This window comes from Otolemur garnettii, unplaced genomic scaffold (genome assembly GCF_000181295.1).
Source record: "Otolemur garnettii isolate 467f Iridium unplaced genomic scaffold, OtoGar3 scaffold00125, whole genome shotgun sequence".
Lineage (NCBI taxonomy): Eukaryota > Metazoa > Chordata > Mammalia > Primates > Galagidae > Otolemur > Otolemur garnettii.
In genome coordinates this window covers 996,409-1,011,400 of record NW_003852520.1, presented here as the reverse complement: position 1 = coordinate 1,011,400, position 14,992 = coordinate 996,409, and the positions used below count along the sequence as shown (strand labels likewise).

General features: G+C 42.0%; 1 protein-coding gene across 1 annotated transcript in view; it reads left to right on the top strand.

Annotated features, from left to right (window-relative positions):
* Positions 1–4,085: 4,085 nt before the first annotated feature.
* Positions 4,086–14,992, top strand: part of LOC100942737 (high mobility group protein B1-like) — a 40,214-nt gene continuing 29,307 nt past the window's right edge. The window contains exons 1-3 of the mRNA XM_023517929.1: positions 4,086–4,269; positions 6,230–6,288; positions 7,338–7,415. Of these exons, the coding sequence (XP_023373697.1) occupies positions 4,086–4,269; positions 6,230–6,288; positions 7,338–7,415 (321 nt within the window). The remainder of the gene's footprint in view (positions 4,270–6,229; positions 6,289–7,337; positions 7,416–14,992) is intronic.

Below are 14,992 nucleotides of genomic sequence, written 5' to 3'. Positions count from 1 at the left end.
AAATGTCAGGAAAGCTAAACCATAATACGGGCGAAGGTGATAACACAGGTGCAAATTAATTGCTAAGGGGTCAGAGGGGTGGTTCAGGGTCAGCTCCCCACGTGATTTTAAGTCCTCTTGAGGACAACGACTTTGGCTCCTGGCACTTAACACAATATCTGACTCACAGATGCTCATCCCGTATTTATAAAAAGAAAATAAACGACCCATGGCAGTAATGGCTTTTTCACTAATCTTTCAAGAATAGGGAGTTGCAGAAAATAATATGAGTGTTATTCATAGGTCTACAGCCCAATTTTGGAAAATGTTAACATTTTGCTATATGTCTTTCAGATCTTGTATTTGTTTTAGGAAATATGTAAATTATAGATTATTTGAAGCACCTGTATTCTCTGTCAATTTCTCTGAGTACCCTACATTCAGTATCCTAAATTTGGTGCTTATCAATCCCATCCATGGTTTACGCCCTTCTTGAATAATATTGCATCTGTAAACACCACAGGTGGTCGTTTGGCATGTTTTTAAATGTAATACAAAAGGTACCATACCAGACACATCCTTCTGCAAGTTGACTTTTAAAATTTTGCTTAACATCATATTTTAAAAATGTATTCAGGTTGAAACATGGAACTCTCATGACATTATTGTAATTGTTACAAAGCAGTGGTCCCAACTTTTTGGCACCAAGGACTGGTTTCATGGAAGACAATTTTTCCACAGTCCTGGTGGGGGTGGTTTCGGGATGATTCAAGTGCATTACATCTCCACCTCAGATCATCAGCCATTAGATTTTCAAAGGAGAACCTAGACCCCTAACACACACAGCTGACAGCAGGGTTCGTGCTCCTGTGAGAATCCAGCGCCTGCTGCTCTGACAGGAGGAGAGCTCAGAGGTGATTTGAGTGTCAGGGAGTGGCTGTCAACACAGATGAAGCTTCACTTACTGGCCCCCTGGTTCCTAACAGGCCATAGACCAGTACAAGGCCACAGCACTGAGTTGGGGACGGCAGCTATAAAATATTCTATCATATTAAATACACCATAATTTATCTATTCTACTTTTGATGGAAATTGGCCCTGTTTCCAGTTTTTGTAATTACCAATAAAGATGCAATGAACATTCTTGTAAGTGTTCTTTTATGAAAACTTTCAAAGTTTATTCCTGGAAGTAGTATGGATAGTTCTGAGGTTAGGTGGATCTTCAAATATTCTAAATTTTGGTGAATTGATTTCCATGAGGATTAACAAATTTATATCTCCATCAGCAGATGTTCTCATTGGATGAGAATGGATGTTCTCATTGTTCTATATTTTGGTCATCACTCGTTATCATCAGGCTTTGATTCTTTGCCAATCTGATAAAGTGAACTGATGCAGTGTAGTATTTCCTAGGATGTTAAAACATAAGAACAAGGCAAAACCCCCAAATGCTGACCCTGTCACAGTCCTGGCACTGGGGCAGGAGGGGAGTAACAGAGTTACTGGCTTTTCATGTTGTGATGAGGAAACTGGCACTTGTTCCAAAGTGGTGACTAACGTTCACGATAAGACAGTTTCACCATCCAAAACCTTCCTGCCACTGCTGGGGACAGGCCAGGAGACTCGTAAGTAGGATTTGGACGTCAGAACCCGCCAGCATGTTCGCAGTGTTGTTTTATAGTCTTCTGAAGATACACAGAATTTATTTTCTCATATGTCCCATTAAACGCATTCCAGGTCCCCTGGTTTTCCATTGCTTTGTCATAGGCCAATGTCTGGTGGAAGAAATTATCCAAGCTGCATAAATCAGATACATGTTGGTGGGAAGTCTTGGCAATTTGAAGGACTGTCGGCTTAACAAGAAGCACAGTAACAAGTGTAGACTACATATTGAAATATTTGCTCACGGCAAATTCATGTAGATACTTTAAATGGTTGAAGCACAGAAAATAATCCTATAATTTAGGAACATATGACTATTTCATCTTGCAGAGATTTGCCAGTATGATTCTAGCTAATACCAAGGAACTGAAATGAACCTATTTACAAGGGCTTTAGAGCCTGGGGCAGTGGGAAACACCCATGGCTCCACTTCCCCAAAGTGGATCTTTGATGGAAATAAAGTATTTCTTAGCAACCTTTCATTATGGCTGGCATACTCATGGGAAATTTGAGATAATACCAATTCTACCTCTTTCAAATAGGATTTGGAGATCAGAACACCTATCACAGTTATTAATCTGTGAAATCCATCTCAGAGTAATAACTTGAATTTTTTTAAGGGATACGAGATCTGAGAATGTTTTCCTTGCTGCTTCATGTGAACCAGACAGTGTGACAGAGAAAGCTGATCGGTTGGACTCTGAGAAGCCAACGGAGACCTGCAGACATAACTGAGATGAAAGCGCAGAGGAGCTCACTGGGCTCCTTTTACTAATCTGAATCCAGCCCTTGGTTTTCATTTTCAGAAAGGAAGATTTATGTCACCTATGGTGTTCTTTCCTAAAACTTATTTGTGGATAGCAGCATTTAGAAAAATTATATCTTCTTAAAATAATCAGCCCTGCTCCTTCAAAAAGCCCAGCTGCCAACTTCCTCCAGGACTTTTAGAAGTTGCGACAAAAAGACTGTTTCCATGCGAGAGCTCATGATTGTAAAGCTAATGGGCATTTTTCTCAGGAGAAAAATGTATTTATAGTTCCTTTAGTGAAGCATGCGACCTAGGTGTTACACCTCTAAATTAAAGGCTAAAAATGTACAGTTAAATCAGGCTCAGATCTTTTTCTTTCCCCTGCCATTCAGCAATTTGTTTATCTTCTCTGTGTCTTTAAGTCCTCATCTGTATAATAGGGGAAAGTTGCTATGAGGACTGTTTGAGATTCATTAATTCAGCAAATACTCATTAAATGCCTCTGATTTGCCAACTTGTATCCAAGCTCCAGCCCAGTCCCCTCTCCCTCGGAGGTCAGAGTTCCAGCTCTGCAGCTCCCTCTTTCTATGTTTCTGAAAGTTAATAATCTCAGCCTGTTGCTTCTGTCCCCACCCTTAGGGGGGCAGCTGCTTCCTGCAGTTGCTACCTGCACCTTTTAGCCTTCTCTTTCCACCTTTGCAGTTAGCAGCCTTCTACCTAATTAACAATTCTCTATTCAAACAACTGACCTGGCTTCTTTTTTCCAGCACAACTTTTTTTTTTTTTGAGACAGAGTCTCACTCTGTCACCCTTGGTAAAGTGCTGTAGCATCAAACGTGTTAGCAACACTTAACTCTTGGCCTCAAGAGATCCTCTTGCTTCAGATAGCTGGGACTACAGGTGCTCACCTCAATGCCTGGCTAGTTTTTCTAATTTTAGTAGAGATGGGGTCTCTCTCTTGCTGAGGTTGGTTTTGAACTCTTGAACTCAAGCAACTCCCAGAGGGCTGGGATTACAGGTGTGAGCCACCACACCTGGCCATTCCAACAGGAGTTTTGACTCATGATGGGAGAATTCCATTTACTGAGAATAGGAAGACTGGAGAAGGAAGAATTAGAAGAATAAGGAATGCAGATTTTGCTGTGGTCATGACACTCTGAGATGCCTATTAGATGCACCAGAACAGATGCTGACAGTCAACTGCTAGACAGTCTGGAGACGAGGACGTGGGGGCAAATAGATGGTAAATAAAGTTACGGGGTAGGGGAAGGGTCATCAACAGACAAGGAGTGAGGGCCTAGGACCATGCCTGGGGATATGGCAACATTAGAGATGAAACCAAGAAGGTGTGACCAGGAACAAGAAAAAAATAAGAAGTATGTAGGATCTTGAAAGCCAAAAGAGGTAAGTGATTAGGGAAAAAATTGACTTCCAGATTCTGCGGAGGGATTGAGAAGAATGGGGACAGAGGAGTGTTGCCCTTGGCAATATAGAGTTTGGCCTTGTCAAGCCCTGCACTGTGGAGATTGGAGTGAGCCAACTGCTCATGGGAGCTGAGAATTAGGTAAAGTGCAACTGCTCTTTTTGGTTTGCTATGAAATTGGTGGGAAGGAAATGCAGGGAGAGGAAAGGGAGAGGTGAGAGCCCGTTTGCATGCCTGTTTGTAGGACCCATGTGTCAGACAAGAAAGGTCGATATGAAGAAGAGGACCAGAAGGGAGGGGAAGGGCCCGTCCCCACAGAAGCGCCCCGCCAGGAGCACCTGCAGGCCAGACAATGGTTTTGCCTTCAGGTGCCGGAGAGTTTGCAGGAGCAGCACTGCAGAGTGTGGCAAAGACTTGGGTTTAACCAGGGTGGGGTTTTACCAGGTTAGAGATGTTGGTAAGGAAAATGTTATAATCATGAACAGGAAACTCTGCTGTGGGAGGTGGGGAAGGGGTAGAGGGGATGGTGAAAGGGTCAGAAGACTGGAGATTTGATGAACTTGAAGAATTTTGGGTTGGGGGGCACTGAAGTGAGCTGGAGAACAGGAGATGGTGATCAGAGAGTGGGTGCTTGAAGTCAAAATTGGGGAAGTAGGGAAGTTATTGGTGATGTACACAGTGCTGCAGGCAAAATGCCTGGAAAACAATAAATGCTAATAAGAATGAAAAGTATTTAATTTTAAATATGCAATATAGTCATGTAAATCGAAATTTTAAAGTGCAAGTGAGCGTAGATGAAAAATCTCCCTTTCACTCTTGTGCCCCCGTCTCACATTTAGTGCCCTGCTCTGCACCCTCATTCCACCTTTTAGTGATCTCCTTTATAAAGAGCTTTCTCATTCTTTTTTTTTTTTTTTTTGAGACAGAGGCTCAAGCTGTCCCCCTGGGTAGAGTGCCGTGGCATAGCTCACAGCAACCTCCAACTCCTGGGCTCAAGCGAGTCTCCTGCCTCTGCCTCCCAAGTTGCTGGGACCACAGGTGCCCGCCACAACACCTGGCTATTTTTTTTTCCAGTTGCAGCCATCATTGTTGTTTGGCGGCCCGGGCTGGATTTGTTCCCGCCCTCCCCAGCTGGATTTGAACCCGCCACCTTAGGTGTATGTGGCTGGTGCCTTAGCCACTTGAGCCACAGGCGCCGAGCCTCTCATTCTTTTTTTTTTAAAAAAAAAATTACTGCATTTCCAGCTTATAATGAAAGAATGCAGCTTGGGGACAGGCAGATGGAGAGACGCATTGGGCAGGCAAGACATGATGTGTGGCGCCTCCGTGCCTTCTTCCAGCAACCCGTCCAGGGGATGGCTACTTGAAAGTTCTAGCTTCCTCTTTCTCTAGGTGCTCTTTTTTAAAAAATGGATACATAGAGCTGTTTGTTGGATAGATGAATTATTTTCACTTCACTAGTTCGCACTGGTGAACCATTAGGTAATTTACAAACCTACTACTATGAAAAAAATTGCTGTATTGCTCCCAAATGACTCACAGAGGAAAAATGCTGTAATAAGTAGCCTTTACAGACAGCATTTTGCTCAAGAGTGAGCAGCTACTATTATTTAAAGGAGAAGAAAAAAGTTATATAAATATAACAATGCTCAACTTCATTAACTAGCATTCAAAGATATAAAGGGATAACAGCTCTTCTCCCACTGAATTGTCAAAGACATCTTAAACAATAGAACACTGCATGTTGATTCAGTCATGAGGAAAATGGGCACTCTCACCCATTACTTGTGGGAAAGTAAAATCATTATAAAAAGAAAAGCTTAATATCTGTTTCTGTCTTTTGGCCTAGCAACTTCACTTCCTGAGAAAACAAATATTCAGAGTTCTATGGTTCGGCACCCGTAGCACAGTGGTTATGGCACCCGCCACATGCACTGAGGCTGGGGGGTTTGAACCTGGCCCGGGCCAGCTAAACAACAATGACAACTATAACAAAAAATAGCCAGCTGTGTGGCAGGAGCCTGTAGTCCCAGCTACTTGGGGGACTGAGGCAAGAGAATCGCTTAAGCCTAAGAGTTTGAGGTTACTGTGAGCTGTAACCGCACGGCACTCTACCCAGGGTGACAGCATGAGACTCTGTCTCAGAAATAAAAAAAAAGAAAGAAAGAAAGAAAGAAAGAAAGAAATTTTAAAAAATTCAAATATTCAGTGACAGGGGATTGGTTAAATAAATTATGACACAATCACAATCCTATGACGGAATATGGCCATGTAGTTGAATGCCCAAGACCCATGCATTCTCCTCATCTTGGGCTAGATGTCCCTTTCCTGGGACAATCCCCCCACCCCAGACCCAACAGAAGAGGTTAAGACACCAAGCGCCCATTTTCACTGACTGCTCTTGTTTCCCTCTACAGCTGTGGTCCGCAAGCCCCAGGCTCGCACTGGTACCCGTCTGTGGCCTGTTAGGAAGCAGGTCCCGTAGCAGGAGTGAGCAGGGGCAAGTGGGTCAAGCTTCATCTTTTCTGACAGCTGCTCCCCATCACTCATGTAGCTGCCTCCGCTCCGCTTCCTGTCAGATCAACGGCAGCATTAGATTCTCACAGGAGCCAGAACCCTACTGTAAATTGTGCCTGGGAGGGATCTCAATTGTGGCTCCTTGTGAGACTCTAATGCCCCGTGACCTGAGCGGAGGTGGGGATGCTGGTGCCGGGGAACAGCTGCAGACACAGATCATCCTTAGCAGAGAGGCCTGACTGTGCAGAGACCATGATACGTCAACTGCCGGCAGACTCACGTCGAAACCATCCACCCTATCCATGGAAAACTGTCTTCCTTGAAACCAGTCCCTGGTGACAAAAAGGTTGGGGACCGCTGCTCTATACCCCTTAGCAACATTATAATTAATATTTGCCTGTGTAATTAGTTGTTTGATGTCTGTCTCCACACTGTATTTTAAGTTCTGTGAGGTCAGGTACAACTGGGTTTGCTTGTTTACACCACTGTTTCTCTAGTGCAGCAATTAGCATTTGCAAGTATTCCTCATTGCCTGAATCTATTTAGCGCACATATTTGCGTAGGGAGGCATACTATATTATCTAACTCTATTTGATTTCTGAGTATTTTATTTGTTTATTTATTTTTTAGTTTTTAGTTTTTGAGACAGGGTCTCTGTTGCTCCAGCTAGAGTGCACTGGCATCGTCATAGCTTACTGTAATCTCAAACTCCTGGGCTCAAGTTATCCTCCTGCCTTGGCCTCCCAAGTGGCTGGGACTACAGGTGCCCGCCACAATGCTTAGCTAACTTTTCTACTTTTGTAGAGACAGAGTCTCGCTCTTGCTCAAGCTTGTTTCAAACTCCTGGCCTTAAGCAATCCTCCCAACTCAACCTTACAAAGTACTAGGACTGTAAGTGTGAGCCACCATCCCTGGCATAACTTATGAGTTTTAGAGAGGGAGCAGTGTGGGCATTTAGATATTAAGGCATTTATCAAAAACTTGCTTCACTCTATTCTTTTCCCACAGTTCAGACATCAGGAGCGAGAGCTGGCTAGTGAAGGGCCATATGAAACCGTATTTGTGTTTGCCAGGTTCCCTGACACAGTGAGAGTTAAGATGCCAAGTATATTGAACAAAGGAATAGTGTAATTATTATAAACCACATTTTAGAAGAAAAATCAAAAAAATCTACAACATATAACGAAGTAAGAAAAGTAGATGACAATGCAGGATTTTAAAATGCCCTGAGTGCTGTGGAGAGGACCCAGGAGTGGCTCCTCACACCACTCCTCCATTGCGCTCAGCTCAGGGGCCCTGGTAATCTCAGTCACACTGGTTGGTCAAAGGTAGGCAGGACTCTGCCAGTTTGGGCTGATGAGGCATGAGGAGAACCTTCGCAGGGTCTTCTGGAAAAAACTATGGTTAAATCAATCTTTCTCATGCTGGCTGGATGGGATGCTGAACCTTTTATTTTTTTTCCTGCTACACATTGGAAATAGAAGAGTTGTCCTGGGCCACACATTAAATACACAAACACTAACAAAAGCTGATGTGCAAAAAAAGGTCCATGCCTAATGTTTAAGATATCCCACACCACAGGTAGCAGCCCATATAGCCTATGGCTAGGAGGAGTGAGAGTTATAGGAAATACCTGTAATGGAACACCTTGGTGAACAGGGCATGGAGAGAGATTTAGTTCTAACTAGCTTGAGAGAGCTCGCGAGATGAGAGCATTTGTGAATTGGCAATCTCTATACCTGTGGTGTGGAGAAGCATGAGATCAGCCTTATATTAGGCTGGAGGAGAAGGCAGTCAAAAAGCATGCGCATTCTATTACGGATCCACTTACTTTGACTCTGTCTCCTCTCCAGCCTGCAGAAAGCCAGCATGACGTCTCTCTGCTGAAGATTACCAAGCTCTGCTAAAGACTAAGATCTATCTGTTCTAAGAAGACTGCTTCACACTCTCTAAGATACTCTGTCTCTCTCTCTCTCCAGCTAAAGTAGATAGCCCTCAAGCACCTAAGAGAAACTGTGTCTGAGCAAGGTAGCTTAGTGGTCCATGTCCAGAACCTACCTAAGCTGAGCCTGAGACCTGGCCAGTCCCGGGCCCTGACAAGTGGTGTCAGAAGCAGATCCTGACAGGTAAGCAAAACAGGCCTCAAACAATCTGCACGTGGCCCATAGGCCACAGGTTGGACAGCCCTGAAACAAAGAAGCATGCATCTTAATTGCTGCTGCAGCCACAAGCAAGGGAGAAACCATTTAAAGAATGAAGCAAGCGCTATGTGGAGGAGCATGCAGAGACAGGGAGCACCTGCTTTCTGTCATCCCCAGGCATCTAGACTGCAATCCGGGGGAGTCAGCAGACGTTCTCACTGCTTCGGTTCAAATTGAACTCACATTCTTACACACAGTAGCAAAACAGTTTTTCAATGAATATTAGCTATTATTATTTAGTGAAAAATTACAAGCAATAACTCATATATAATGAGTTCAGCAGAAAGCAAAGTCTGTAGCCATTATGGAAAACAGTATGAAGGGGCCTCCAAAAATTAAAAATAAAACTACCAGCACTCTGGGAGGCTGAGGAAGGTGGATCACTTGAGCTCAACAGTTCAAGACCGACTTGAGCAAGAGGGAGACCTCACCTCTACTAAAAATGAAAAACTGAGGCAACAGGATGTTTGCTGTGAGCTATGATGCCATGGTCCTCTACCAAGGATGACAAAGTTAGATTCTGTCTCAAAAAAGAAAACAACGAAAACTACTATATGAGCCAGCAATCTCAATTCTGGATATATATCCAAATGAAATAAAATCACTACTTTGAAGAGATACACATTCCCGTGTCCACTGCAGTATTATTCACGATAGCCAAAGTATAGAAACAATCTCAGTTGTCAGTCAACAGATGAATAAAACAAATGTGGTACACACACACACACGCACACACACACACACACACAGAGGCATATTATTCAGTTGTAAAAAGGAAGGAAATCCTGCCATTTGTAACAACACAGATGAAACTGGAGGACATTATGGGAAGTAATATAAGCCAGAGACAGAAAGACAAATACTGCACGATCTCACTTACATGTGGAACCTTCCAGAGTTGAGCTCACAGAAGCAGAGAGTAGAACAGTGGTTACTAGAACTGAGGGGTGGGTAAGTGGGAAGATCTTGGCCAAAGGGTACAAACTTTCCATGAAAACATGAGTAAGTTCTGGACACCTAATATATAGCATGAAATTTACTAAGGGAGTACATCTAAGTGTTCTGACCACACACACAGAAAGTGACCTTTGAGGTCATGGAGATGTTAATGAACTTGATTGCAGTAATCATTTCTTGATGTGTGTGCATATCAGAATATTGTGTTTGTGGGGTAACCCCCCACAAAAATTAAATGAAACATGCTCTTTTAATTCCAGAAACTGAGTGAAAAGACTTGTGAGTATTATGTGCTTTTGTTGAAGCCCTAAGCGACCTGGGAAAACACAGTGGGGGCCTGCAGGCCAGGCATAAAAACCTCCTACAGGGAGCCCTGACTGTGCTGTCAAGTCAGCCTGTCAGATAAGGGTGCAGGGGACTTGACTCAAAGGTTGATGTGAGTAAAAAGAAAAAATCCATCGTAATGATGTGAGTAAAATACTCCATCGTAACTGCAGGGTCTCCAAAACCATAAAAAAACAGTTATGAAGCCAGTTTCTCAGAAATTTAATTGAGTACATAGAAGAGAAAGGTTTTACTCCTTTGTTTATCCTAACCTTTAACTTTAACAATGGAAGTCAGATAATGTATTGTTCTTTTAGATCTTCCACGAGGAATAGCCTGAGGCTAGCTTAAGATGGTTGTCTTACTTTCCCAGACTTTCTTTCTTTAGGCTAATCTTATGAGGGCTATCTCACATTCCTGGACTTTCTTTCTTTTCTATAGTTTAAGATAAGAACTGAGGATGTTAGGATTACTGATCAATGTGGTGTATATGACTAGCTCCCAATAAAGGGAGTGGAAAATAAAGACATTTTGCTACGTGCCACCTAAGAGTATGTAGTCGTTTCTTGCTTTTAAACAATTCTAGGAGCAAACATGCACCCGTGGCCAAGCCATCCTTCTCTCCCTGCGAGAAAGAACATCACCTAACATGTGTTGTACACCTTGAATTTATTTGATTTTTACTTGTCAATCATATTTCAGTTTAACTGGGGAAGGAAGGCAAATTCTACATATCCATATAGAAAAAGCTAGAAAGTTATTATGAAAACATTAACTGTGGTAACTTCTGATACCTCTGGGTGGTGAGGACTGGGAGAGCAGTTGAGGTAAGAGGAGAAGGTACTAAGTGGTCATCTCATCAAGAACCAGGAGGGTAGATTAATAGGATTGCTAAGCGGAGCTGAGGCCCCTTCAGATTCAAACTTAGGGAATTCTCAGTGGTTGCAGATTTAAAATGGTTTTAGAAACAAGCCCTAAAAGAGAGTCTGATCTGAAATTGGGTAAAGTCTTCCTGAACTAAAAAGCAAAACAAAGGGAAACATCTGATTTTAGGTGTTAAGAAGTCAAATGCCAAAGAATATGAAAGAAAGTGGGGGAAACAGCCTAATTTACAGTTCTCTTTTAATATGGAGATAACTCTGTGAAGTTCAATACCAAACCATCAGGCCACAGAAAGCAACAGCACTAGTAGCAGATTTTTAGAGCAGTGTTTTAAATGCATTTTCAACTACAACCTTCAGTAAGAAATGCACTTTACATTGTGATATTCTACCAGGGTGTTCTGGATCCAGGTTGTATGAGCTGTGAGATGAGAATAGATTTTCACATTTTTATAAATATTGTGAGCTAGCTATTAAATAATCATGATTAAAAATTAGATTATGGGGATGATGCCTGTGGATCAAAGGAGTAGGGCACCGGCCCCATATACCAGAGGTGGCGGTTCAAACCCACCACCAAAAAAAATGGTGGCCAAAAACTGCAAAAAAAAAAAAAATTAGATTATGGAAATATAAAATTAAATTAATTGCATTAAAATAAAGATAATAAGTATTTACAATTCATCACTTCCTAAATATTTTTACCACATTTTCCTGTTTTTGAGACAGGGTCTCAAGTGACCATTTACAGGCACAATTATAATAAAAAACAGCCTTGAACGCCTGGCCTCAAGCAATCCTCTTATATCAGCCTTTCAAGTAGCTGGGACTACGGTACATTTTACTATCATCTCTGTTCTTGAAGTTATGTCTCTTATATCTGTGTAGTAAAAAATATACATAACATTGTGTTACTGCATATATCTTTCTGACTCTGAATATTGTGATATCACACTATTAGTTTGAAGTAACCCTAGTGGGAATATTTACACCATGAAAATTAGCAAACACTACCAAATTGGGCTTGATTTATTGTTTTGTTGATACTCTATCATGAAAGTGATGGAGAAAATATTTTAAATGCAGATTAAATTTAAAAGTGTCTATTGCTAAGTGTAGATTGTGAATTGTATACACAAAAAATCAAAGACCAGGCCTAGTGGCTCACACCTGTATTTCTGCCACCTTGGGAAGTCAATGCTGGAAGATCTCCTGATACTTGGAGTTCAAGACCTGCATGGACCACATAGTGAGACTCTCTACTCTACAAAAAATTTGAAATATAATTTTAAAACTGAGGAAATATTCTTCTAGTATTTGAAAATTACTATCTGGTTCAACAAAGATTCACTCATGTCATTGATAAAGTAGTGAAGTTCCAACATGTCTTCAGTGTTTCACTCTAATCTTATTAATGTAAATGAAAATATTAATTAATATTCATGCTAGAACACGGTCACTCATCAACAATGTGAGGGATTTCTTTGCTGAATCAGATAGGTATCAAGCATTTATTTATAGCATTGTTTGTCAAATTAAAGTTGAATTGTAAGAACAGTTTGGCTATGGATACAAAAGTTTGGCAAAAATCAATGAAAGCACTTTTTCAGAATCAACTGGCTGTATGAAATTTATAATGAGTATTGTGCATTTGTTACTATTTGTAAATTTTGAGCTATACATCCTTTATGTCAGTAAAATTTATTATAATTTATGTAAATATATACACACATATCTACAAGGGAGCCAGTTATTAAGTATTTTCCAGCATAACATTATTAAACACATACATACGTAAGCAACTTAAACAAAAATCTTTAAAATAATACTTATATTTACTCATAATAGCTCTGATACATCAATTCTATTTCACTAAAAATATAAATCAATGTTGCAATGATCTAAATTGATTTCATGACCTACTAAAGAACTGCAGTTTAGAAATCCTGGTTTAAGAGGTCTTCAACTGGCTCGGCACCTGTGGCTCAAGTGGCTAAGGTGCCAGCCACATACACCTAAAGTGGTGGGTTCGAATTCAGCCCGGGCCCACCAAACAACAATCATGGCTGCAAAAAAAATAGCCAGGTGTTGTGGTGGGCACCTGTGATCCCAGCTACTTGGGAGGCTGAGGCAGGAGACTCCTTGAGCCTAGGAGTTGGAGGTTGCTGTGAGCTGTGATGCCATAGCACTCTACCCAGGGGGACAGCCTGAGGCTCTGCCTCAAAAAAAAAAAAAAAAAAAAAAGAGGTCTTCAACTGCAGGTTCTGAAGTTACTTTTTGAAGAGATGTTCAGAGGGATAGTAATCATGTTTCCTGTTCATACTCAGAGCTTAACAACAGACTCAAGAAATATGAAGCAGAAAAGTAAAAAGAAAGAAAGGAAGAAAAGGAGAGGAGAGGTTACATTAAGGCAGAATTCGAAACCCAAAAGGTAGGCTTCATAGTACCCAGTTTAAAGATGAATTATGCAACTTTGTAATGGATCTAATAGCTCATGCCTATATTTCAGCTTTTCCAGTAAAAGAGCTTTTCTATAATTAAAATCCTGCCATTCTTGATATACTTATGGTTTAATTATTATTATTTATTATTATTATTTTTTGAGACAGAGTCTCACTATGTGTTCCTCAGTAGAGTGCTGTGCCGTCACAGCTCACAGTAAGCTCAAGTTGGGCTTAAGTCATTCTCTTGCCTCAGCCTCCCAAGTAGCTGGGACTACAGGTGCCCGCCACAGTGTCTGGCTATTTTTTTGTTGTTGCTGTTATCATTGTTGTTTAGCTGGCCCAGGCCAGGGTTGAACCTGCTGGCCTTGGTGTATGTGGCACAGGCACCAAGCCTATGGTTCAATTATTTACACCTGCAGAGGTGAACATTATTGTGGATAGTTGTTAAAATGCCATCAGCTGCCCAAGTAGGTCAGGGACAGTGCTGGCATACTCACCATGTCCGTATTTGGTAGACGAGAACTCAACATTTACAGAAAATGACAGTTGGCTGCTAAAAAGAACTAAATGTGTTAGGTATCAGTGGATTTCAAAAGGGAAGAAATGAACCAACCTTTTGCAGTTTACCTACGTAAAACAGATCAAATTCACATGTAGTGCCTGTAAAAGGGGACTCACCACTTTCGGAATTTTTGACAAGTCCTTGGGAAAGAAACTTAGCTTCTCATGGCTGACATGTGCCTTTTCTGACAGTGGTGACAGGAAGGCCCTTATAGGATCTGTGTCACTTTAACAACAGATAGAGAGCCCTACACCAGTGGGTTTAAACACAGGTGACTCACTTCTCAGACTACCTGAGGGCACAGGGGCAACCACCACTGAGCTGTGAAGACCCACACTGAAGGCTGGGCAGGCAGGAGTTCTTCTCAGCTTTCACTAAATCTGCCCAGAAATCTGCACAGAAAATGGTTGATCTTTACCTTTCTAGGAGGTGAAATCACTTGAGAATCTGAGGAGAAATATGGGATCCTCAGAAAAAGTCGTTACCCAATAAATTTTGCCTGTAATCACAGGAGATTCACACTCCCTCCTGACGTCCAGCCCCAGGTTAAAACCCCTGCTTTGGGGAGAGGATTTTCCTGGCGAGGAATTTGCAAAGAAGGATGGCCAACAAGCCTGACCCTTCTGATAATTTCAAAGGCTTCTAAAAATACACTAGGTGGTCCTGAATCAGCTCTGTCAGTTACACTTGTGCACAGAGCACAATTCACCCTCAAATGTATCATTTTTTTTTTTTTTTTGAGACAGAAGCCTCAACCTGTCCCCCTGGGTAAGAGTGCTGTGGCATCTCAGCTCACAGCAACCTCCAACTCCTGGGCTCAAGCGAGTCTCCTGCCTCCGCCTCCCAAGTAGCTGGGATCACAGGCGCCTGCCACAACACCCGGCTATTTTTTGGTTGCAGCCATCATTGTTGTTTGGTGGGCCTGGGCTGGATTCGAACCTGACACCTTGGGTGCACGTGGCTGGCGCCTTAGCCATTTGAGCCACAGGCGCTGAGCCAAATATATCATTTTTTAAAAGCTGGGGACACTTGGGTACTCTTGGATGCCTCTAATTATTATTAGAGGTAGGGTATAAGTATATTAATTATTGGAAATAAATAGGGTATAAGTATATTAATAAAAGTGATCCCTGCTCTTTATGGATTCATTCACAGGTGAAGTTTTGCAAGAGAATAAACTGGGAGAAAGCTTGTTATAGAATGCCAGGGGAGAGGGGGGATGCTGAGGTTCCCCCCAGGAAGCCAGGGGAGAGGGGGGATGCTGAGGTTCATCCCAGGAAGCCAGGGGGAGAGG